Source organism: Stegostoma tigrinum, chromosome 33, assembly GCF_030684315.1.
Source record: "Stegostoma tigrinum isolate sSteTig4 chromosome 33, sSteTig4.hap1, whole genome shotgun sequence".
NCBI classification, from domain to species: Eukaryota; Metazoa; Chordata; class Chondrichthyes; order Orectolobiformes; family Stegostomatidae; genus Stegostoma; species Stegostoma tigrinum.
In genome coordinates this window covers 994735-1020367 of record NC_081386.1, presented here as the reverse complement: position 1 = coordinate 1020367, position 25633 = coordinate 994735, and the positions used below count along the sequence as shown (strand labels likewise).

The following is a 25633-nucleotide window of genomic DNA, read 5'->3' as shown; positions in this document are numbered from 1 at the left end:
AATACTGCGACATTTCAAAATGCTGTACAACATATCACACCATTACAACAGTGCCTCACAACACAATATTCCACCCTAGATTACAATGTAACATTACCATTCTGCCTTATAAAATCATAGGATGCACATCTAAGATTAGATAAAATGCAAAAAGGGAGTTTGCTTATAAAAAATTCTGTTACCCTTTTCTCTAGGTATATTCTGCCAAACAGCACCTGAACCTGGTCAGCAGCTGGAAGGCAATGGTGGAAGAAGGTGGTTACCTCTCACTCTGGAGAGGAAATGGAATGAATGTGACAAAAATAGCACCAGAGACTGGCATCAAGTTTCTAGCTTATGATCAGGTAATTGGCACTTTTTAGGGAATTCTCTATTTGGAAATTTTTAAATATTTTCTTTGTAAATTTTACTTTATGAATATAAGTACTGACCTCATTTGCCTCATAACTTTAATGCTGAATACATAAAGCTCAGAAAACTTTGTAGATGCTGTAAATTTAAAGATTCCTTAGAGCTCTCCCTCTGGAAGCTAACTGATCAGCCTAGTGAGAAGAAATGCTGTGCAAAGACACAATGTGTCAGGCATTGCTTTTTAGTTAAGGTGCAGATACAAAGTAGAGACAGAAACACAGCAATGTTTAGACACACAGAGGAACAAACCAGAAGTTATTGGTACGTACTGAGACACACACACAGACAGCAAGGCATATGCACTGGCACACAGAAACATAGGCACACAGAGACCAACACACAGTCAAACACGAAAGGTGGAATCTTATAAAGGCATGCATGATGTGACCTCTAGAGAGATGTGCGGAAAAAATTGAACAAGAAGTCTGGTGAGGACCATCTCAACATCAATTGCAACTTGTACTATCTTTAATGCTTTTCACAAGCAGCATGGTAAGTTTCTCACTCGGTAGGATGAGTTGCTAATTAAAGGGGATAATTGCTTTTTTTAATGCCTTGTTGACGGCCTAACTGACCTCATTAATTTTCACCTTTCCATATTGCAAAACTCATCAAACAAGCTCAACGTCGGGAGAACTCAACATGGAAACCAGAGCGAGCACCTGGCGAATTCAGCAGGCTGCTTGTTCTGAATGGCTTCCACATTGAACATTGGGCAACAACATATCAGGGCATGCTCCATGAACACTAGCCACACGTGCCCCACATCCATGGGCATTAGCATCTGATATGTAGAGATAGTAGGAACGGCCGATGCTGGAGAATCCGAGATAACAAGGTGTAGAGCTGGATGAACACAGCAGGCCAACCTGCATCAGAGGAGCAGGAAAGCTGACGTTTCGGGTCTAGACCCTTCTTCAGAATTGGAGGAGGGGAAGGGGTTTCTGAAATAAATAGGGAGAAAGGGGGAGGCAGATAGAAGATGGATAAAGGAGAAGATAGGTGGAGAGGAGACAGACAATTCAAAGAGACAGGGATGGAGCCAGTAAAGGTGAGTGTAAGTGAGGAGTTAGGGAGGGGATAGGTCAATCCAGGGAGGGCAGACAGGTCAAGGAGGTGGCATGAGGCTGGTAAGTAGGAGATGGGTGTGGGGCTTGAGGTGGGAGAAATGGATAAGTGGGAGGAATGACAGGTTAGGGAGGCGGGGATGAGCTGGGCTGATTTTGGGATGCAGTCAGGGGAGGGGAGATTTTGAAGTTTGTGAAGCCCACATTGATACCATTGGGCTGCAGGGTTCCCAAGCGAAATATGAGGTGCTGTTCCTGCAACCTTCAGGTAGCATCATTGTGGCACTGCAGGAGCCCAGAATAGACATGTCATCCAAGGAGTGGGAGGGGGAGTTGAAATGTTTCGGGATTGGGAGGTGCAGTCGCTTGTCGTGAACCGAGCGTAGGTGTTCCACAAAGCGGTCCCCAAGCCTCTGCTTGATTTCCCTGATACAGAGGAGGCCACATCGGGAACAGTGGATACAGTATAGCACATTAGCAGATGTGTAGGTGAACATCTGTTTGATGTGGTAGGTCTTCTTGGGGCCTGGGATGGGGGTGAGGTACAGGGGCAGGTGTAGCACTTCCTGCGGTTGCAGGGAAAAGTGTCGTGTGGTGGGGCTGGAGGGGAGTGTGGAGCAGACAAGGGAGTCATGGAGAGAGTGGTCCCTCTGGAAAGCAGATAAGGGTGAGGAGGGAAAAATGTCTTTGGTAATGTCTCTGACCCCAGTGCAGATCCACATATACACAGAGAAGAACACAGAAATGGAATGCCTCACAGAGGCACAGAAATAGAAGGAGAATTTGGTGAATAAGAGATACACGTGTTCCCTATTACTGTGTTTCCCAGAAATGGGTTGTCATTGTCTTCAATAATATCACTGCATTCCTCATGCTTTAGTGTCCTTCACTGGGAGCCAGATTCCATAATCCTTACTCCCGGGCTATTAAATAGACAGAAATTAAAAATCAAAAGTCATGGAAAGTTCAGCAGTGTGGAAATCCAATTGTTTATCGTTTGTTTCTTCCCTGATGTTCCAGTCCTTCATTCTTCAGAGTACACCTTGTGACTAATTTTGGACCGTCCGGGGTCAACAAATCTGGATCCTCTGAGACAGTAGGAACTGCAGATGTTGGAGAATCTGAGATAACAAGTGTTGGCCTGCTGTGTTCATCCAGATCTACACTTTGTTATGTTGGATCCACTGAGAGACGTGATTCCAAAGCCAACAAGCACACTTTGTGCTTTCAGTCAATAATTCCCAGTGGGGTCCTGATCCTTCCATCCTGAAGTCAGCCTTGTGTTCACTCCATTGCCCAGCTCAGACCATTCTCCTGTGTGGCTTTTATTGTATAGAACTTGGCTCAGTAGTTAGTGCGGGAGTCCTAGGTTCAATTCCAGCCACTGGCAACTGCATGTGTGGAGTTTGCACATTCTCTGCACGTCTGCATGGGTTTGCTCTGGTTTCCTAGCACACTGTTTAGATATTTGCAGGTCAAGTGGATTGGCTATACTAAATTGCCCATAGTGTATAGGGGTGTGCAGGCTAGGTGGATTTGCGGGGGTAGGGGAGTGGGGAGTGGCTGCTATTCAGAAGGTTAGAGTGGCCTACTTCCACACTGTAGAGAATCTATGATTCTACTTTGTTGTAATCTGAGATATGTGATTGCCTGCTTTCACTGGGGGCCTTGATGATTAATTCAAATGTTAGTCATTGCAGATGTCCATTCATGCTTGATTATCATCAGGTAAGCTTACTAAATTAACAGAAAAAATTAGATGTTACTGAATTAATTACATTAATGTGATTGTAATGAAGATAATCTCCTGCTCTGCATTTTTGCACAGTATAAGAAGTTTTTTGATGATACCCACTCCAAGCTAGATATCCATGAACGCTTTATAGCAGGATCGCTCGCGGGGGTAACTGCTCAGACCATCGTTTATCCAATGGAGGTACGGACTCTTCAAACATAATGTTTTCTGCAGGACACTTAAACTAAAAGTACTGTTGACGGAAATGTTTTACTTGGTGGGTGCTTGGAAATATGCTGGATAGAAAAATACAGTTTGTAATTACACACTTTCTTTTTGTTAAGATTTGTTCAAACCTGTGGCTTGACCAATTCAAACTGTTTCTGTTCATAGATATGTGAAGGGAGGGTGACTGGCTGGTGTATCCACAGGTAAATATACACCACACAGGGTTAAATGTTGCCAGTCAGAGCTGGAAAATCCCTTGTATGATCCAGAGCAATTCAGAGCGCACAATGCAATTCTGGTAATACAAATGGATAAGAAAGAAATGGCTGGCCCTGATCATTATAATCAGACTCCAGTGATTCTGCAAGGTAAGGTTATATCTAGATGTGAAAAGCTTTGACAAGTTTACATATAACAACTGAATCAGGATTCGATGTTTTAGAATCCTAGATTAAAATCACAGAACCTTAAGCAGGGACTGAGGGAATTCAGCCTGGCATACCGCTTCCCATGTCTCTTACCATGACCATAAAAATTTATGAGGTCAGAAGTCACAACATCAGACTATAGTCCACCAGGTTTATTTAAAATCAGGTGAAGGAGGAGCACTCTGAAAGCTTGTGATTTTAAATAAATCTATTGGACTATAACCTGGTGTCATGTAACTTCCAACATTGACCACCCTAGTCCAACACTGTCATCACCACATCACGGTCAAAATTTATCTAACACAGTATCATTTCATCAGAAATCCTGCAAATCAGTGTTCTTCAAATATATGTCTAATTTCTTTTCCAAAGTTATTTTCCAAATTTAATTCTTCTAGATGGTACATTGCCTGATCATAACAGACCTTCATGAAATTACTTCCTCCTCAACTCTCCTCTCATTCTTTAGCCAGTTGTTTTAATTCTAAAACTTCTGACTGATGATCCACTTGCCCAAAGGAGTTTTCCCCATTTGTTCGACAAACCTGTGTACTATCTCGAACAGTGATAATGGGACCTGCAGATGCTGGAGAATCCAAGATAACAAAGTATGGAGCTGGATGAACACAGCAGGCCAAGCAGCATCTCAGGAGCACAAAAGCTGATGTTTCGGGCCTAGACCCTTCATCAGAGAGGGGGATGGGGAGAGGGAACTGGAATAAATAGGGAGAGAGGGGGAGGCGGACCAAAGATGGAGAGAAAACAAGATAGCTGGAGAGGAGAGTATAGGTGGGGAAGTAGGGAGGGGATAGGTCAGTCCAGGGAAGGTTGCAAGAACAGCAACTCATATTCCGCTTGGGAACCCTGCAGCCTAATGGTATCTATGTGGACTTCACAAGCTTCAAAATCTCCCCTTCCCCCACTGCATCCCAAAACCAGCCCAGTTCTTCCCCTCCCCCCACTGCATCACAAAACCAGCCCAGCTCGTCCCCTCCCCCCACTGCATCCCAAAACCAGCCCAGCCTGTCTCCACTTCCCTAACCTGTTCTTCCTCTCACCCATCCCTTCTTCCCACCTCAAGCTGCACCTCCATTTCCTACCTACCACCTCATGCCGCCTCCTTGACCTGTCCGTCTTTGCTATGAAAATTAGAGGTAGGCAGAGTATGGATTGTAATGAGTTCAGCCAGTTGGACAGCATATAATATGAGTTCCCTGCTTGGGGCTGTTAATCTGGTCTAATCAGGGAGCTCTGGCTGATTTATAAACAGGTGTATCAGAGGTTCTGTTCACCCTGAGAGCTGGTTCTGAGGAAGCTGGATCAGTGTCAAGGGCTTTCCATGTGTAAATAAGGGGTGTCTTAGTGACTAGATATCAGCCTCAGGGGAGTCATTTCAGGTCAACAAGAGGAAAGCACACCCTTGAAGAAATTTGCTCATAACAGTTGTTTTTGAAATAGGATCATTGAATTGTATCATGCCATTATTTGGCGAGTATCCACTGAAACTGTACGGTACAGAAACAGCCATTCAGCCCAACATGGTCACACTGACACTCCAAAATGCATCCTGCCCAGGCCCATCCATCTGCAACCCTCCAAAGATTTCCCAAGGATAACACACCTAACCTATACATCACTGAATACTATGGGATAATTTAACATGGCCAATCCACTTAACTTGCACATCTTTGGACAGCGGGATGAAACCCACGCAGCCAGCAGGCGAACGTGCAAACTCCACACAGACAGTTGCCCGAGGCTGGAATTGAACTTGGGTGCCTGGCCCAGCGAGGCAGCAGTGCTAACCACTGGGCCACTGTACCACGCCAGCAGGAAGCCGGACTGTTCAATCTTGCCTTTGAAGACTGGGCCCAGTATGTGGAAAGAAGGTGTTTTTTTTTCAGGCAAATGACATTGGGGCAGATGAAAAGCAATGAGTAATTCTCCTGAGGGTTGTGAAGCTCTTTTGGTTATTAGAAGCCTCACTTTCCTTGAAGCATCAGAAACTAAAACCTTTCAAATTGATGGATTTAGTTAAGCAATATTACAACCCCAAGCCTCCTCTAATACTGAGACGCTATCAGTTTTAGTCAGCAATGTGAGAACCAGGGCAATCCATATTGGGATTTTTGACTAGGTTAAGACAACTGATAGAGGCATGTGACTTTGGTTTAACCCTTGATGAGATACTGAGAGACTATTTGGTTTGTGGCATTAATGATGTAACTGTGCAAAAGCGCCTACTAGTTGAAGCCCAGTTGGACTTCTAACTGGCATTATGATTGGAAAATGCTGAAAGTGGAGCATATGAGTTGCAGGGTATTCCCATGGAAGTGGACACCCTTATCACTCTGACTGAGGTTGGAATCAGCAAATGATTGAAGGTAATGGCATTGACTCACTCAGGACATATCCTGAACTGAGGGACTCAAGGTCAGCCCACAGAAAAACTCCAAAGCAAAGCCAGTCAAACTGTTAAAATTTTCTTCAGGATTGGGATTGGCAAGCCATTGTAGTTATTGCCAGTATGCATTGTCAAGACGGCAAAAGACTCCCACTGGACCTGAATTGAGTAACAGAACTTGTAGTCTAGTATCCAGGAGAGTGCATGCCCTGGAACGTCCACCTACTTCTGGTTTGGACACAGTTAAGTTGCTTAAATGTTTGCCCTGTTCCAAGGGAAGCCAATACTGGCACAGTCATTTCAGTCATTGCAGAACCAATCTTTAACAAAATTCACTCTAATCTCCAAGCCCTAAGATTGTGCAAGATCTCGGCTAGACTGAGAACCTATTACCCAGAAATCTTCGGCTCCAGTCTCTTATGAGTAGCAGCTGGTTCAGTTACCAGAGAGTGTAGGATAAGGCTTGGGCCCAAACTTGATGGGGCAAATTTAGTTGAGAAAGTTTCACCTTGATTGGTTCGTCAGTTTTTGATTAGAAGGTGGCCACCTGAATGAAGTCCTAATTAAATACCAGGAAATTTTCAGGAAGATTTAGGGACCATCTAAAAAGCCAAGTTCATCTTACATGTTGACCAGGAAGCAACTTCGCAATTCCACAAGGGCTGCTGAGTGCCATTTGCCTTATGGGTAAAAGTAGAGGCAGAAATCAGGAAGATGGAAAGCAAAAGAATGATCAAACCAGTCCAGTTTGCAGAAAGGGCAACACCAGTTGCATCGGTTGATTGGTGTGTCGTTTTACCTTTGTGGGGTTTTTAAACAAATGGTAATCTGCATTTTCAGCTGGATATATACCCAATCCCTGGTGAAGTAGATTTATACACAAAGCTGGCAGGGGTGCTGTCTTTCGCAAAGTTGGACATGAGTCATGAATACTTGCAACTGCAGTTCGATAAGGATTCCCAGATGTATGCCACAATTAACACCCGTAAGGGTTTGTACCAATATACAAGACTGCCATTTGGGATATTATCACCCTGTGCAATTTTTCAGTGGATGATATTGAACATTTTACAGGGTCCACCCCCAAGTTGTCATTTATCCAGATGATGTGCTAATAACTGAGAAGATCAAAAAGGAGAACTTGGAGAACATGGGCATCGTCCATAAATGTCTCTCTTAGATGGGTGCACACCTTAGAAGGGAAAAATGCATGTTCCAGGCACCAAACATTACCTACATGGGATACAGAGTTGACAACACTAAGGTTACACTGGCTGGAAAATAAAGTGAGGGCAATCATTGGTGCCTTGGCTATAACATTTGTACCAGAGCCTAGGTCTTTCCTTGGGCTGGTGAACTGTTGCAGAAAGTTCATACAAAACCTAGCCTTTATCCTGGCACATTTACATCAACTCTAAAAAAAAGGGCCAGCCTTGGAAATGGTTGCATTGCCAAGCCATTGTCTTCATGGAAGTGAGGAAACAGCTACCACCCTCTAAGGTGTTGGCATACTATGATCCCAGGTGAGATCTGGTATTTACATGCAATCCCTCCCCATACAGCATTGGGGTAGTATTAGTTCATAGGTGGCCTAATGAAGGGGAATGCCCAATAGCATATGCATCCAGGACTTTGGCTAATGCAGAGCAGAAATACATCCATATAGAGAAGGAAGGTTTAGCGGTCATATTTGCAGTCAGGGAGTTCCACCAATACCTTTACAGATGCAAAGTCTTAATTGTAATGTACCACAAAGCCCTGCTAGGCCTGCTTAAAGAGGACAAGGCAATGCCGCCCATAGCTTCAGGCCGACCTCAATGGCGAGCTCTATTTCTAAGTGTAGATAATTACAAAGATGGAACACTATCCCAGAGGCCAAGTAGCAAATACGGATGCATTGAGTCACCTCCCACTGGCAGAAACATGAGCAGTGGTACGGCCACTGGAAGAGTCTGTAACAGTCTCAACTTGTAAATCTCTCTTGTCTCACATTGAAAATATGCTCCATAGTCTTGAAATCCTCCATGCTAAGGAAAAGACACCTACAATTAACCCTATCTATACCCCTCAACGAGTTTATAAGCCTCTAAATGGACACCTGTCAACATCCTACAATCCAGTGAAAAAGTCCCAGCCTATCTTTAAAACTCAAACTTTCCATTACCAGGCAACAATATGGTAAATCTCTTCTAAAACCTATGTATTACCTAAACAGTAACAAAATCACTATGCTGCTGTTCCTGTCTTTGTTTTAGTTACAATTAATGAAGATAAACGCTTTCCATTAGTCAATAGATATGAAGCTGGAAAAGCGTGGCAAGTCAGACAGCATCCAAACTGTTTTCATTAGCTTGAGAGGTCAATAAACAGAGTGAATAGATTTAGGACAACCGATAAAAGAACCAGGAACAATTTTTATGGAACTTTGATGGTGGGTTCAAATTCCTTCAAAAAGTGATTGACTAAATACTTTTCAGAGAAATAAATTTGAGAGTACATAGAAAGAGTGGAGAGTGAGCTAACAGATTTAATAGGCTTAATAGCCTTCTTTTGATGCTGTTCTGATCAACAATTTTCTAATTTTAGCCTTAATTTATGTACTCGGTACTAATTCTTCCATAACTGGAAACTGTTTATTCTATTAAAATACTTCATTTTTCACAACGCGACAAAATCTTGCTTTAACTTTTCCCTCTATATAGCGAGCAATCCTATTTCTCCAACTCCTGTACATAATGGTGATCTCTCATAACTGGTACCAATTAACCCGCTCTTCAGCATCTGCAAGTCCTTCACTGTGGTGCCCAGAATTCTACACAATATTCCAGCTGAGATCTAACCATAATTTAACTTCCTTGCTTTTATACTCTGCACTCCATTTATAAAGCCCAGGATCTCTGCAGTGGTGCCATTTTATTCATTTTGCTTTTCCTCAGTCTTCCTAAATTATATGTATAATTCACGCTCATCTGCATTAACATTTATCTTCCATGTATCTGCTCATATCATCAGTATGTTTGAGTCCTATCGAAGGCAGCTCTTATGCTTCATTATATGTGTAAACATTGTGTGATGATGCCCTCTGTGGCCAAGCAATGAATACATATCTTTGATATCATCTCCTCCGGCATACCTTGCTGCAGTCTGAGAAACAACCATTCAATATTACTTAGACAATATTTCATGCTCAATGCCACTCCCCCTTCAATTCCATGAACTTTAGTTTTGTTGATAAGTGATATCAAGAGCACAGCTCTCACCAACACTCTCCCTGGGATATTTTGAATTACTGTAAGTGTCTGCAACTTCGTAAAATTTCTGGAGCTTTATTTTGTCTATTACATTTGGAAATTCCCTCTAACCCAAAAACAACAAAGTGAAATGAAATCTAAACATATTGGCATCACTGACAGTCTGACAAGAAGTGTCTGCTTCTTTTTTGTACTTTAGGTACTGAAGACAAGACTGGCATTGGGGCAAACAGGACAGTACAAGAGCATCACAGACTGTGCAAGGATCCTTATCAAAAATGAAGGCATCTTTGCCCTTTATGTAGGGTACATTCCAAACCTTCTGGGCATCATCCCTTATGCAGGGATTGAGCTTACTGTGTATGAAGTAAGTTTCAAAATAAATACCATACATTTGCATGAAATTGTGTCCCTTGTAAAAACTATTCCTTTTACATAATGTAATTTGGATATTTGGTCCAGCATTAGTGAGAATACACAGAATTATGGTGCTCTTGGCCCAAAAGTAACTTGAAAATAATCATGCAGCTTCCTTACACTGCTGTTTGATAGGACCTACTCATGGTACCTGGCCATATGGTTCTGCGCATGGCCCGTGCCATGCTGCCTCCTCACTGTTTATGTCGTGTTGCCCCCTCATGACATTGTCTGCTCCCACCATGTATCTTTAGAGCCTGAGTTTTCCACAAGCTCCAGTATAAAACAAAAGCAAAGTATTGTAATTCTGCAGATCTCAAATATAAGCTAAAGGAACTGGAGAATGCTCGCAGATGCTACCAGACTTGCTGAGTTTTTCCAGCACTTTCTGTTTTTCAGATATCTAGCATTAGCAGTATTGTATGTTTATTCATAAAAGAGGAAATGGCCTCCAAAATATTGACTGAAGCTTCTCATTTGCCCTTTAACCTTTGTTTGGTCAAGCGCACAGAACATGGTCTCTGATAGATTTGGGCGGTTGTTAGAAGTGACCTGTCCTGTGTAAATGTTGGAAAATGCGGACAATGCAATTGAATCATTTTCCTGTCAGTCTCATATGCATGATCTATTGATGCCCAACCAGTCATTTCTTTAAACACTAAGACATTAGTCAGGTGACCCTGTCCTCAGTATCTTCATCCATCTTTGCTTCCCCAATCACTGATACACTGAGTAAGAAAGCATTGTAATATCATTCAATGTTGTGTCATACTCTTAATTATCCTCAAAACTCTCCAGCACTAGGCAAGGTCCATGGCTAAAGGTGTATCCTATATCATAGGCATTAACAGGAATATTTCACCAATTCTATCTTTCAACTGTTCCTGAATCCTAATGACAATTGTTTAGCTTAAACATCAATATAGCAGTGTAACTGAAAACATGCTGTAGATTTATGAACTGACATGCCTGTAGGTATCTTATGTTTTGACTTAGTATCTGTTCCTTTCCAGCTTTGTGAATTATTCTTTATTTGTGTATTTTATTCACATTCAATCAAGAGTGTGAAGAAAGCCTACTGCCAGAGTTCCGGCAAAAACCCAAGTGAACCTGGAATCTTTGTTCATCTTGGCTGTGGCACTATCTCCAGCACCTGTGGTCAGTTGGGCAGCTACCCTTTGGCACTTGTGAGGACCAAGATGCAAGCACATGGTGAGGCCTGTTATATTCCACCGTAATTTTCAGGAATGAAACTTCATGTGTAAGGAGAAGGCTGTTGCATAGTGGTAGTGTCATTCGACTATTAGCCCAGAGTCCCTAATTTTCTGCGGAAATGGGCTTGAATTCCACCACGACAGTTGGTGACATTTGACTTGGTGAAGAAAATCTGAAATTAAAAGCGAGTCTAATTGTGTGGTCAAAACTTGATAAATATGATCCTGGTCACCTTTACATGCCCTTTTCGAGCCCTGGGAAATCTATTGATTAAATGAGACTGTTAAAATGGAGACACACAACTCCTGAAAATATTCTAAGAAATAACCTGCATTTTTTCAAATGATTAATCACCCTTCCCACTGTGTCCTTACCTCCTCATCCTTTGAGCAGATTTATTGCTTCCCATTCCCGATCAATCTTTGTTAATTGCTGAAATGAATGATTTTGACGTGGGTTGGGTGAGGCTTAGAATTAAAGTATTTTGTATTTCATCTGACCCAAGCATATCAGTTGTTGGGGTTAAAATGACCTGATTGATTTCCGATTGCCCTTTTGGTTGTGTTTCAAATGTGAGGTTTTATCAGATGTTTCTGCTCATGTTCTGGCATTCTCAGCTTCATCTTCCTTTCCTGGGAATATGCTCTGCTGGATTAATGGCAACTGCATTCCAGCACTATTTTTCAGCCCAGCTCTAGCTTTTCACAAAAAAGAGTCTCTCCTAGCCAGTTCTGGCCGAGATTTGTTTCCAGAGCTCAGATGTGGAAGAAATTACTGCTTCTGTGCTTTCAACCCCACTCTCTGCTGTAAGTGGCTTCGTGGGTAACTTGCAGGTAGTGGTGTTCCCATGTATCTGATGCCATTGTCCTTCCAGATGGTAGTGGTTTTGAAATTTGAAATTGCTGTCTAAGGATCTTTGGTGAATTTCTGCAATGCATTTTGTAGATGATAAGATTAGATTAGATTCCCTACAGTGTGGAAACAGGCCCTTTGGCCCAACAAGTCCACACTGCCCCTTGAAGCATCCCACCCAGACCCATCCCCCAATAACCCACACGCCCCGAACACTATGGGCAATTTAGCACGGCGGATCCACCTAGCCTGCCCATCTTTGCACTGTAGGAGGGAACTAGAGCACCCAGAGGAAACCCATGCAGACACAGGGAGAATGTGCAAACTCCACAAAGACAGTCGCCCGAGGCTGGAATCGAACCCGGGTCCCTGGCACTGTAAGGCTGCAGTGCTAACCACTGAGCCACCACGCTGCCCCTATGGTGCCCATGGCTTCTACTGAACATTGGTAGTGGAGGGAGTGAATGCTTGTGGATGTGATGGCAATCAAGCAAGCTGTTTTATCCTAGATGGTGCCAAGCTTTTTGAGTGTTGTTAGAGTGGTACCTATCTGGGTGAGTGGGAAGTATTCCATCACACTCCTGACTTGTGCCTTGTAGATGGTAGACAGACTTTGGGGAATAAAGAGGTGAGTTACTCACTATAGTATTTCTACTCTGATCCTGTAGCTATTGTTGTGGTTGAGTGGCAAGTTTAGTTGAGTTTCTCGGCAATAGTAACCCCAAAGATATTGATAGCGGAGGTTTTAGTGATGGTTATGCCATTGAATATTAACGGGCAGTGATTAGATTGTCTCTTATTGGAGAAGCTCATTGCCTTGCATTTGTGCACAGTGAATGTTACTTGCCACTAGTTAAGCCTGGATATTGTCTAGACGTTTTTTGTGTTTGAACATGGATTACTTCAGTATCTGATGCGCTGGGAATGGTGGTGAACATTGTGCAATCATGAATGTTCCCACTTCTGACCTTATGATGGAAGGTAGATCATTTATGGAGAAGTTGAAGATGGTTGGGCCTAGGATATTAACCTGAGGAACTCTTGCAAAGATGTCCTGGAACTGAAATGATTTACCTCCAACAATCACAACCATTTTCCTATATACCAGCAAAGAGCTTTCCCCCAACATGCATTGATTCCAATTTTGCCACATTCCTTGACGCCACACTCGGTTGAATACAGCTTGATGTCAAAGGCTGTCACTTTCACCTCCCCTCTGATAGTCAGCTCTTTTGTCCAAGTTTGAACCAATGCTGTAACGAGTGACCTTGGTGGAACCCAAACTGGACATCACTAAGGAGATTATTGCTGAGCAGGTGCTGCTTGATAGCACTGTTAGTGACACCATCCATCACTTTACTGATGATCAAGAGTGCACTGATGGGGCAGTAATTGGCTGGGTTGTATTTATCGTGCATTTTGTGTACAGGACCAATGTGGGCAATTTTCCACATTGTTGGGTAAATGCCAGTGTTGTAACAGTATTAGAACAGCTAGGCTAGGAGAGCAGAAGTTTTGGAACACAAGCCTTCAGTGTTATTGCTGGAATGTTGTCAGGGTCCATTGCCTTTGCAGTGTCCAGTGCTTACATGTTTTCTTGATATCACATGGAGTGAATCAAATTAGCTGAAGATGGAGGAAGCTGAGATGGATCATCCACTTGGCAGTTCTGGCTGAAGATTGCTACAAATGCTTTAGTTTCATATTTTGTATATTTCTTTCGTACTATCTTTAGTTGGGCTGTACCATCATTGATATATTTGCAGAGCCTCCTCCTGATCCAATGAGTTGTTTAATTGTCCATCACCATTCACAATTAAATGTAATAGGACTGCAAAGCTTATATCTGATTGGTTAGTTGTGGGATAGTTTAGCTCTGACCATCACTTGCTGCTAATGCTGTTTGATAAGTACTCCTGCTTGGTAGTTTCACCAGGTTGCTCCTGGCATTCCCTCCTGCACTCTCCATTGAGCCAGGGTTGATCCTGTGGTTTCATGGTAATGGTTGAGACAGGGATGTCAAACCATGAGGTTGCAGATTGTGCTGGAGTACAATTTTGCAGCTGTTGAAGTCCACAGCACCTCATAAATGGGTGGGAGAACTGCAAAATCTGTTCAAAGTCTGTCCCATTTAGTACAGTGATAGTGCCACACAACATGATGGAGGATATTCTCAATGTGAAGGCAGCCCATAAGACTGTGTGGTGGTCACTCTAATTGATAGTGTCACACGCAGATTGATGAGGATAAGATAGAGTATGTTTTCCACTGTTGTTGGTTTTCTCACCACCTGCTGCAGACCCAGTCTAAGCAGCTATGTCTTTTAGTCCCTGACCCTTGATCAGTAATGCTGCTGCTGAGCCACTCTTGGTGGTGGGCATTGAAATCTCCCACCATGAGTACATTTTGTGCCTTTGCCATCCTCAGTGCCTTCACGAAGAGTTGTTCAAAATGAAGGAGTACCGATTCATCAGCTAATGGAGGATGGTACATGATAATCATCAGGAGGCTTCCTCGCCCATGTTTAAGCTGAAGCCATGAGAACATTAGGGATCTGAAGTCAATGCTGAGGACTCCCAGGCAACTTCTTCCTGACTACTAGCTATGCTAGGTCTGTCATACCTGTGAGATTACAACTGTTTTCAATACATATTAATAACTTGGAGGAAGGAATTGAATGTACAGTAGCCAAATTGGCAACTGATGCAAAAATAGATAGTAAGACAGGTTGTGAGGGGCGTAGAAACGGTTTAGAGAGAAATATCGATGAGTCTTGTAAATGGGCAAAACATTGTTAAATGGAGTATAATGTGGGAAAATATTAAGTTATTCATTTTCAAAGGCAGAACAAAAGAACAGTATTATTTAAATGGAACAAAGTTGTGAAAAGCTGCAACACAAGTACTTGGGGAAACGTGTACAAAACATAGGAAGCTAGCACAGTGATGAAGCAGCTAATCAGGAAGACTAATGGAACATTGGCCCTTGTTTCAAGGGTGTTGGAGTATGAGAATCGGGATGTCTTACTGTAAGTGTTCAATGTGCTGGTGAGATTACACCTGGAGTGCTATTAGCAGTTTTGGTCACTTTATTTAAGGAAAGATAATTTCATTCAAGGCAGTTCAGAGAAGGTTCACAACCTTTAGAAAGTACTTGGATGAGCACGTGAAGTGTCAAAACATTCAAAGCCATGGGCCTACTGTTGGAAAGTGGGACTTATAGGTAGTAGTATATTTTTGGTGCTACTGTACTTGCAGGATGTGTGGAGGGATTGTTTTATGACAGGGTTAATGCTGAGAGGATGTTTTTCTTCATAGGAGAGTCTAGGACTAGAGGGCAGTCTCAGAATAAAAGGGCATCAATTTAAAACTGAGATGAGGAGGAATTTCTTCTCAGAGTTGTGAGTCTTTAGAACTCCTTTCCACAGAAAGATGTGGTGGCAGAGTGATTTGTGTGTGGGAAATCATGTGTGACAAATCTTTTTCAAAGAGGTGAACAAGAGGATAGATGAGGGTAGGGCAGTAGACCTTGTCTATATGGACTTTAGTAAGGCCTTTGATAAGGTCCCACATGGCAGGCTAGTCGCAAAAATTAGGTTGCATGTGTTCCAGGGAAAACTAGCGAATGCATTCAAAATTGGCTCAATGGTAGGAAGCAGAGGATGATGGTAGAAGGTTGTTTCTTGGACTAGAGGTCTGTGACTAGTGGTGTGCCACAGGGGTCGGCGCTGGGACCTTTGTTATTTGTTATTTACATAAATGATCTGGATGTGAATGTATAAAGCATGATTAGTAAATTTGCAGACAATATGAGATTAGCAGGTATTGTTGATAGCAAAGAAGGCTATCAAAAATTACACAGGGATCTTGATCAGATGGGAAGTGGGCTGAGGATTGGCAAATGCAATTTGATACAGATAAGTTCAGCAGCCGCATTTTGGAAAGTCAAACCAAGTTAGGACTTATACAGTAAATGGTAAGGTCCCGACGAATGTTGTGGAACAGAGAGACCGAAGAATACAAGTATATAGGATAACACGTTGTGAAGCTGGATGACCACAGAGGGCCAAGCAGTATCAGAGGTGCAGGAAAGCTTGACATTTTGGGTCCGGACCCCTCTTCAGAAATGGGGGAGGGGAAGGAGATTCTGAAATAAATAGGGAGACGGGGGAGGCGGATAGAAGTTGGATAAAGGAGAAGATAGGGTGAGAGGAGACAGACAGGTCGAAGAGGTGGGGTTAGAGTCAGTGAAGGTGATTGTAGTTGGGGAGTTAGGGGGCAAAGGTCAGTTCAGGGAGGATGGACAGGTCAGGGTGGCGTCACAGGTAGACAGGGTGATGAAGAAGGCATTTAGGATGCTGGCCTTCATCAGACAAGACACTGAGTATAGGAGTTGGGATGTTATGTTAAAGTTGTAAAAATCACTTGTTGTGTTGTGTACAGTTTTAGTCATCCTGTTATAGGAAAGACATAGTTAAACTGGAAAGTATGCAAAGAAGATTTATGATAATGTGGCCAGGACTAGTAGGCCTGAATTATAGGGAGAGGGTGACCAGGATAGGACTTTATTTCTTGGAATGTAGGGGAATGAGGGGTGACCTTATTGAGGTGTATAAACTCATGAGGGGCATAGATAGGATGAATGCACATAATCTTATTCCCAGGTACAGAAAATTGAAAATGAGAGGGCGTAGGTTTAAGGTGAGAGGGGATAGATTTAAGAAGGACCTGAGGGGTAACATCTTCATGCACAGATTGGTGCGTATATGGAATGAGCTGCTGGAGAAAGTGGTTGAAGCAGGTACAACTGCAACATTTAAAAACATTTGGATAGGTACATGGGTGAGAAGGGTTTAGAGGGATATGAATCAAATACAGGCAATTGGAACTAGCTGAGTAGGCACCATTGTCAGCTTGGGCCAACTGGCCTGTTTCCATGCTGTATTACTCTATGACTCTATAACAGCACAGAATAGGAATACGTCCTTCAGCTTACCAAGACTGTAACAACACATGATGCCCTTCTAAACCACAAACCTCTACGTGATCCATATTCCTCTCTTCCCTGCTTATTCATATATCTGTCAAGAAGTGTCTGAAACGTTGCTTTTGTTTCCGCCTCCATCACCTCATCTGGCAGTACATTCTAGGCACTTACCATCCTCTATGTAAAAAAAACTGCCTCTCACACCTCCTTTAAATCTAGCCCTCTTTTACCTTAAAAGTGTATCTCCTAGTTAATGACTTTACTCTGGGGAAAAAAATTCTTTCAGGTTGTCCCCCATCTTTTGATGTTCAAGTGAAAACAAATCAAGTTTGTTTAATCTCTCCTCATAGCTAATGCCCTTCAAACTGGCAGCATCCTGGTAAATTGTTTCTGAACCACATCAACTAAACCAACCTTATCAATTACAGACAATAATCTAAGAAATGATTATATAACCTTACCCACAAGTCACCAAACTCAAGTCTCTCAATCCTGCCCTCTATTTCTAACAGACTACAACCACAAAAAGTAAGTTCTTTATCTGTCTCCAGACACTACTCACTGAATCTGCAAACCTGGTTTCTGAGCAGCCAAGTTTGTCATTTTTTTGAGTTGTGACATCACCCTGGAACTCCACCCTAGATTCAGCGCCATGTTCACTCTGACTGACCCCATTCCTCAGGTATTTATCCTGCTGTCACTGGCACTCTTCACCCCTTGGTTTCCTCTGTTCCTGTTGCTGTTACTGATTGGACTGACTGTGGTGTAATTGCAAATTCCCTATTTCAATCTATTTTTGTGACACACAAAGCAAATGCTCTTATTTTTTACAGTCGTGAACAGAAATTCATTTTCTTATTACACATGAAAGTGTGGCATTCTTGATTTCCTTTTAGATGATCTCAGTTCATCAATCATCATTGTTGTATGACCTTGGGGTTTATGACATCATTCTGTCACTGGTCACACAGCAGGAAAGTCTCTGAATCCACAACTTTGGAACATGCAGAATGTTGCTATTCAAGTGTGGACGTACAGGAGGTTACTTGTGATTTGTAACTAGTTGTTTCCAGCCCCTGTTTAGTTTGTGTTGGTCAGATACTGGGCGGGATACAGCAACATTCCCTGAAACTTTTCATAATCCTATACAGGTCTATTGGATAAGCAGCTGAAGAAAAATAATTGCTGAAAATGGGTGGAAGAACAGGACTATCTTGGTTGTTTTTCAGAGAGTTTGCATGGCCATGATAGGTTGAATAGCCTCCTAGGTTTTGAGGACTGCAAAATATTGGGCTATAGATATCAGCTCCTAATGTATTTCTTATTCACCTAATCCAATTGCCACCATTTGTCAGTTCTGATGATCTGTAGATTTCTAAAATCAACTCTGCTTGTTTTTACATTGTGCAAACTAAAAATTTTTTTACTGAGATAATAGTGTGTTTACCCTCGTGTAAGGACAGAAAACAAAACTTGGTTATGATCCCAGGCAGGTCTCCTCTGAACTATTCAAGACTTTCATCGTCTTGGTTTTGAACAAAATGAACAAGTGAAACAAGTACAGCACAGGAACAGGCCCTTTGGCCATCCAAGCCTGTCCTGACAATCATGTCCTAATTGATCTAAAAACAAACCTGCCATTTTTCACTCTGTATCCCTCTATTCCCACCCTATTCATTTACCCATCTAGATACCTCTTAAATGTCTTTAATGAGCCCGCTTCCACCATCTTTTCTAGTAGTGCATTCCAGGCTGCTACCACTCTCTGTGTCAAAAACTTCCCTTGCACATCTCCCTTAAACTCTCCCCCTCTGACCTTGAACCTGTTCCCCTTGTAATCAACATTTCAGCCCTGAGAAAAAGCCTCTGACTATCTACCCTATCTATGCCTCTCATAATTTTGCAGATCTCAGTTGCCGTGTTTCCAGTGAAAACAATTCTAGTCTTTTTAATCTTTCCTCATAGTCAATGCCCTGGAGACCAAGCAACATCCTGGTGAACCTTCTCTGCACTCTCTCCAAAGCTTCGACATCCTTTTGGTAGTGTGGTGACCAAGACTGCACACAATACTCCAAATGCAGCCTCACCAGGGTTTTATGTAGCTGCAACATGTTTTGCCAACTTTTGTACTCCATGCCAGGGGTGATGAAGGCAAGCATGCCATATGCCTTCTTAATCATCTTGGCTAGCTGTGTTGACACTTTCAGGAAACTGTGGACCTACATGCCCAGATCCATCTGAATTTTAGTGTTCCTAAGGGTCCTGCCATTTACAATATTATTCACACCTAAATTTGATCCTCCAAAATGAATCAGCTCGCATTTTGTCTGGACTAAACTCCATCTGCCATTTCTGTGCCCAAGTCACCAATCTATCTATATCCTTGTGTATACTTTCACAATTGTTGGCACTATCAGGAACTCTACCAGTCTTCATGCCATCAGCAAACTTACTTATCAGACCACCCATATTTTCTTTCCGATCATTTATATATATTAGAAACAACAAAGGACCCAAGACTGACCCCTGTGGAACACCACTATTTACCAGTCTCCATTCTGAAAAACATCTCTCCACCACTACCCTCTGTCTTCTATGACCAGGCCAAAACAAGTCATTCAGCCCAACAAGTCCAAACTGACTCACCCCCTATGCTGTAACCCTACGTTTCCCGTGACTAAACCATCCAATGTAAGCATTCCCGGACACTATGGATAATTTCCCATGGCCAATCCACCGAACCTACACATCTTTGGACTGTGGGAGGAAATTGGAGCAACTGGCAGAAACCTACACAGACACAGGGAGAATGTGCAAACTCCACATAGGCAGTTGCCTGAGGCTGGAAAAGATCCCTGGTGCTGTAAGGGAGCAATGCTAACCACTGAGCCACTGTGCCACCGAAACTAAACTAAAACTAATTTTTGATTATTCTGAAATGAAAACAAACTAATGACCTTCAATGTTTCTCTCTATCTCAATCTACCACAGTATAAACAATTTTCTATTAACACCCCAGAGAGGTCTACAGCTAACTTATCTGAGCAATGCTGGATTCCATCAGAGCTCCAGAAGCACCTTCTGATCTTAACCGTTCACAATATCATATGCCACTATTTTGAAATCCAACCTCTTATATCACAGGCTTTTCATTATACTAATTTAGATAAAGCATAGGAATGGTCATATTGGAAACTGTGTTAAATAATTAAATTTATGTTGTCATCCATGCGGAAGCTAAAGAAAAACCAATTTTCCCATCACAATTGTTACAGGACATTTAGAAAATAATGATTGTGGATCCCTAAAGTTTAAGGTCTGTTAAGGAAGCTTTCACATTTTTGCCAGTTATGGAAAAAAAACACAACAAATCCAGAATATGAATAATTAATTGGGGGAAGGCAAGCTTCAATGAAGAGAACAGATGTGGTTCAGATAAATTGGTATCAAAGATTGGCAAGCGAAACCATATTGAATTGAATTACTTTTAAAGAGGGGGATAGTTTAGGCACAGTAAAATGAACATTTTCATGAGGAGGTGGTGAAGTTGGTTAGACTATTACAATCTTCCTGGATGACAAGGCAGCTAGAGAGCAGTATCAAGCAAAGGGTGCTTATGATAAATGCCAGATGGATATTACAATTGAGAATCCAGCTAATTACAGAAGGTTCATAAATAGAAAGAAAAGAAACAATTAAGAGAAGCAAAAGGGGATATTGAGAAGAAGCTGACAGCTAACACAAGAAGGAATTTGAAAGTCCTCTATATCCATACAAACAGTGAGTGGGAGGCTAGTAGAAGAGGGACTGTTGTCAATGGTAGCCCAGAAAGGATTTAAACATAGAGGTGTGGGTCATGGTTCAGGTACTAAATGAAAATTTTGCCAAGGAAGATGATGCTGCCCAAGACATAATGAAAGAGAAAGTATTTGGGACACTGGGTAGGGCAAAAAATTATAATATAGTTGACAGAATGACTATACTTAATCTTGATAATTCACTAATATTGGATGAGATGCAGATATGGTTCCAGAAAACTGTAAATGTTACATTATTATTCAGATAGGCTGTAACGGTAAGCCTAGCAATTATAGTCAGTTTACACTTTGTGGTACCTAAGGAAGTAGGCCTGGAAATAATTGGTGGTCACCTTTCAACAGTCTACAGACTCTGGCACAGTACCGACAGATTGGAGGGTATCTAATGTCACCCCATTGTTTAAAGAAAAGATAGAGAAAAAGCAGGGAATTAAAGACTAGCTGACCTGACATCGGTAGTAGGTAAAATACTAGCATCCATTATGAAATTCTTATAAAAGATTTAATAGCGGTTTGCTTAGAAAATAATAACAAGATCAGACAAAGTCAACTTGGATTTACAACAAAAGGAAATCAAGATTGAGAAATTTTTACTGGAGTTCTTTGAAGATGCTAATATTACAGTTGTTAACGGTAAGCTAGTGAATGTTGTTTACTGGGACTTTCAGAAGGCTTTCGGTAAGGCTCTGCATAAGAGATTGGCATGGAAAATTAAAATGCATGGCATTCAACGATGTGTATTGACATGGAGCAAGAATCTGTCAGAAATAGGAAACAAGGAGTAGGAATAAACGGGTCTTTATCTGAGTGGCAGGATAATGCAGGTATCAGTGTTTGGAACCCAGCTATTCATAACATATTAATGATTTAAATGAGGAAACTAAATGTCTGAAGTCTCCAAGTTTGCAAAAGCTCAAAGTTGGGTCATAGGTTGAACTGTGAGGAGGATACTTTGGTGTGAGGCACAGGACTGAGGGAGATTTAGCAGTTTGGATTAGAAATTGGCTCTCTGTAAGAAGGCAACGAGTGGTGGTTGATGGAAAATATTCAGCCTGGAGTCCAGTTACTAGTGGTGTGCCTTAAGGATCTGTTTTGGGACCAGTGTTGTTTGTCATTCTTATAAATGACCTGGACGCAGGCATAGGTGGATGGGTTAGTAAGTTTGCAGATGATACTAAAGTTGGTGGAGTGGTGGACAGTGTGGAAGAATGTTGCAGGTTGCAGGGAGTCTTGGATAAACTGCAGAATTGGGCTGAAAGGTGGCAAATGGAGTTTAATACGGATATATCTGAGGTGATTCACTTTGGGAGGAATAATTCGAAGGCAGAATACCGGGTCAATGGAAAGATTCTTGGTAGTGTAGATGTGCAGAGGGATCTTGGTGTCCATGTACATAGATCCCTGAAAGTTGCCACCCAGGTTGATAGGGTTGTTAAGAAGGCATATGGTGTGATAGGTTTTATTGGTAGAGGGATTGAGTTCCGGAGCCATGATGTCATGCTGCAACTGTACAAAATGCTAGTGCGGCCTCACTTGGAATATAGCATGCAGTTCTGGTCACCCCATTACAGGAAGGATGTGGAAGCATTAGAAAAGGTGCAGAGGAGATTTATCAGGATGTTGCCTGGTCTGGAGCGCAGGCCTTATGAAGAAAGGCAGAGGGACTTAGGTCTGTTCTCAGTGGAGAGAAGGAGGCTAAGAGGGGATTTAATAGAGACATACAAGATGACCAGAGGATTAGATAGGGTGGACAGTGAGAGTCTTTTTCCGAGGATGATGACTTCAGCTTGTACAAGGAGGCATAGCTACAAATTGAGAGGTGATAGATTTAAGACAGATGTCAGAGGCAAGTTCTCTACTCAGAGAGTGGTAAGGGCGTGGAACGCCCTGCCTGCCAATGTAGTTAACTCAGCCACATTAGGGGCTTTTAAATAGGCCTTGGATAATGATGGGATAGTGTAGGGGGAGGAGCTTAGATAAGTTCACAGGTCGGCACAATATCGAGGGCCAAAGGGCCTGTTCTGCGCTCTATTGTTCTATGATTTAATAATAATCAGCTGTTTTTCTTTTCACAGCCATTGTCAGAGGTGGGCCACATGTGAGTATGCACCAGCACTTCTACAATATCATACGAGAAGAAGGCTTATTTGGTCTTTATCGAGGATTCACACCTAACTGCATGAAAGTGGTCCCTGCTGTGAGCATCAGCTTCGTTGTTTATGAAGAAATGAAAAATATCCTTGGCCTCACCTCAAATTAACAGCTATGAAAAGCCAAAACATTTATTTCACTCTTCCCCTCCTTCTCTTCAATCCTGAACCAGAAAAACAAGACCTGATGGAATGGAGAGACAGTTAACAGATGTGTTGAGCGGAGACTCTAGTGGAAATCTATTGGAGCTATCCAGTGTAACTGTGGTCTGCTTAGTGACAAGCAGACCACTAGCACTTAGCCAAAAAGCCATTTTCAGGCCAATTAGCAGCTTCCAGAACTGACCCAAATAATCTCTAGAAACTAAATGATTAACCCATCCATTAACAGCCAGCAGCCAAACAATCCTGTCCAAAAAAGGCCAGCACACCAGAATATATACACAAGAGACCATGTCATCAACTAACCAATCAATGAGAGGGAATCTTCCAAACACTACCTTAACCAAGGCCAGCTTAGCTCAGCCACCAGAGACTATTTCATCATAGAGGCAATTGACCCGAGACCAGGTCACCAGGTAGAAATTCCATCAAAACTTCTACAACTTCTCAAGTCAAAGAACAACCTGCCAGCTATTGAATCCACTAGAGCCAACTAGGCAACTCACCAGAAACTAATTAGCAAACTAGCCAAGTGATCAGAAACCAGCTAACCAACTAACTAATCCACCAGAGACCAGGTCGCCAATGCACTGAAAATCAGTTTGCCAGTGAATCAGAGACAGGCTTGCCAACTAGATAATCCAACAGAGACCACTAAGCTAATTAGTCTAGCCACCAGAAATCAATTGAGTCATTCCATCAAAGACTATCCCTACAACTTTCCAATCCATTAGAGTAGAAGTCTTTAATCATTTAGTGCACAGGAGGCAGCTCACAAACCAACTCCTTAAACAGAAACCGCCAAGCCAACTAGTCAAACTATCAGAAAACAGTTTGCCAACCAGGCAATTCCATGAGAAACCACTGAATCAACCTCTAGGAACCAGCCTGACAAATAGCCAATGCACCAGAACCTAGTGTGCCGCAAGTCAATGCGCCTTAAAATCAGCTTGTCAACTCTCCCAACTACTGAAATCACCTCACTAATTAGCCATTCCCCGTAGACTATCTCTAGAACATTCCAATTCATCAGGGTATAAAACTCAAATTAGATAATCCAGCATAGACCAATACAGCTAAACAATCAGTCGATCTTCCAGAGGCTAGTTTGACAATTAACAATTCCTCCTTACAGCATCCCTATAAATTTGTCAGAGACCAGCTCGGCAACTAGCCAAACCATCCAAAACCAACTTGCCAACTAGTCAAAGTGTTTTAAAAAGAACTTGCTAAATAACAACAATTTCACCAGAAACCAGTTTGCCAGAGAGTCAACTCACAGTTGACTAATTTTGCCAAAACACCTCACCATCAAACCTGCAGACAAGGGAGGCGCAGTGGTACTATGGCGCACTGACCTCTACATCGCCGAGGCCAAATGCCACTTCTCCGACACCTCCTCCTACTGCCCCCTTGATCATGACCCCACCCCCGAGCACCAAACCATCATCTCCAACACCATCCATGACCTCATCACCTCAGGGGACCTCCCACCCACAGCCTCCAACCTCATTGTTCCCCAACCCTGCATGGCCCGCTTCAATCTCCTTCCCAAAATTCACAAACCTGTCTGCCTTGGTCAACCCATTGTCTCAGCCTGTTCTTACCCCACCGAACTCATCTCCACCTATCTGGACTCCATTTTCTCACCCTTGGTCCAGGAACTCCCCACCTACGTCCGTGACACCACCCACGCCCTCCACCTCCTCCAGAACTTCCAATTCCCTGGCCCCAACATCTCATTTTCACCATGGACGTCCAGTCCCTATACACCTATATTCCTCATGCAGATGGCCTCAAGGCCCTCCGCTTCTTCCTGTCCTGCAGGCCCGACCAATCCCCCTCCACCGACACCCTCATCCGCCTAGCCGAACTCGTCCTCACCCTCAACAACTTCTCTTTCGATTCCTCCCACTTCCTACAGACAAAGAGGTTGGCCATGGGTACCCGCATGGGCCCAAGCTATGCCTGTCTCTTTATAGGTTACAGGGAACAGTCCCCCTTCCGCACCTACACAAGCCCCAAACCCCACCTCTTCCTCCGTTACATTGATGACTGTATTGGCGCCGCCTCTTGCTCCCGAGGAGCTCGAACAGTTCATTCACTTCACCAACATCTTCCACCCTAACCTCAAGTTCACCTGGGACATCTCTAACACATCCCTCACCTTGCTGGACCTCAGTCTCCAACTCAGGAAACCAGCTAGAAACTGATGTCCATTTCAAGCCCACTGACTCCCACAGCTACCTAGAATACACCTCCTCCCACCCATCCTCCTGCAAAAATTCCATCCCCTATTCCCAATTCCTCCGCCTCCGCCACATCTGCTCCCAGGATGAGGCATTCCACTCCCGCACATCCCAGATGTCCACGTTCTTCAAGGGCCGCAACTTTCCCCCCGCAGTGGTCGAGAATGCCCTTGACTGCGTCTCCCACATTTCCCGCAACACATCCCTCACACCCCACCCTTGCCACAACGCCCCAAGAGGATCCCCCTCATTCTCACATA

General features: G+C 42.8%; 1 protein-coding gene across 1 annotated transcript; it reads left to right on the top strand.

The window, feature by feature from the left end:
* Window positions 1–227: 227 nt before the first annotated feature.
* Window positions 228–23072, top strand: LOC125467126 (mitochondrial adenyl nucleotide antiporter SLC25A24-A-like). The gene is made up of 5 exons (XM_048562560.1): window positions 228–344; window positions 3307–3414; window positions 9724–9891; window positions 11003–11153; window positions 22888–23072. Exons 1-5 carry the CDS (start codon window positions 243–245, stop codon window positions 23070–23072), a joined length of 714 nt encoding a protein of 237 aa, XP_048418517.1. The 5' UTR covers window positions 228–242.
* Window positions 23073–25633: the final 2561 nt, after the last annotated feature.

Excerpts from the sequence above, each read along its gene's own strand:
- LOC125467126 (XM_048562560.1), top strand. The coding sequence starts at position 243 with ATGGTGGAAGAAGGTGGTTACCTCTCACTCTGGAGAGGAAATGGAATG. Across the intron at positions 3,415-9,723 it reads CCATCGTTTATCCAATGGAG|GTACTGAAGACAAGACTGGC; the intron begins GTACGGACTCTT and ends TTTGTACTTTAG. Across the intron at positions 9,892-11,002 it reads TTGAGCTTACTGTGTATGAA|AGTGTGAAGAAAGCCTACTG; the intron begins GTAAGTTTCAAA and ends CATTCAATCAAG.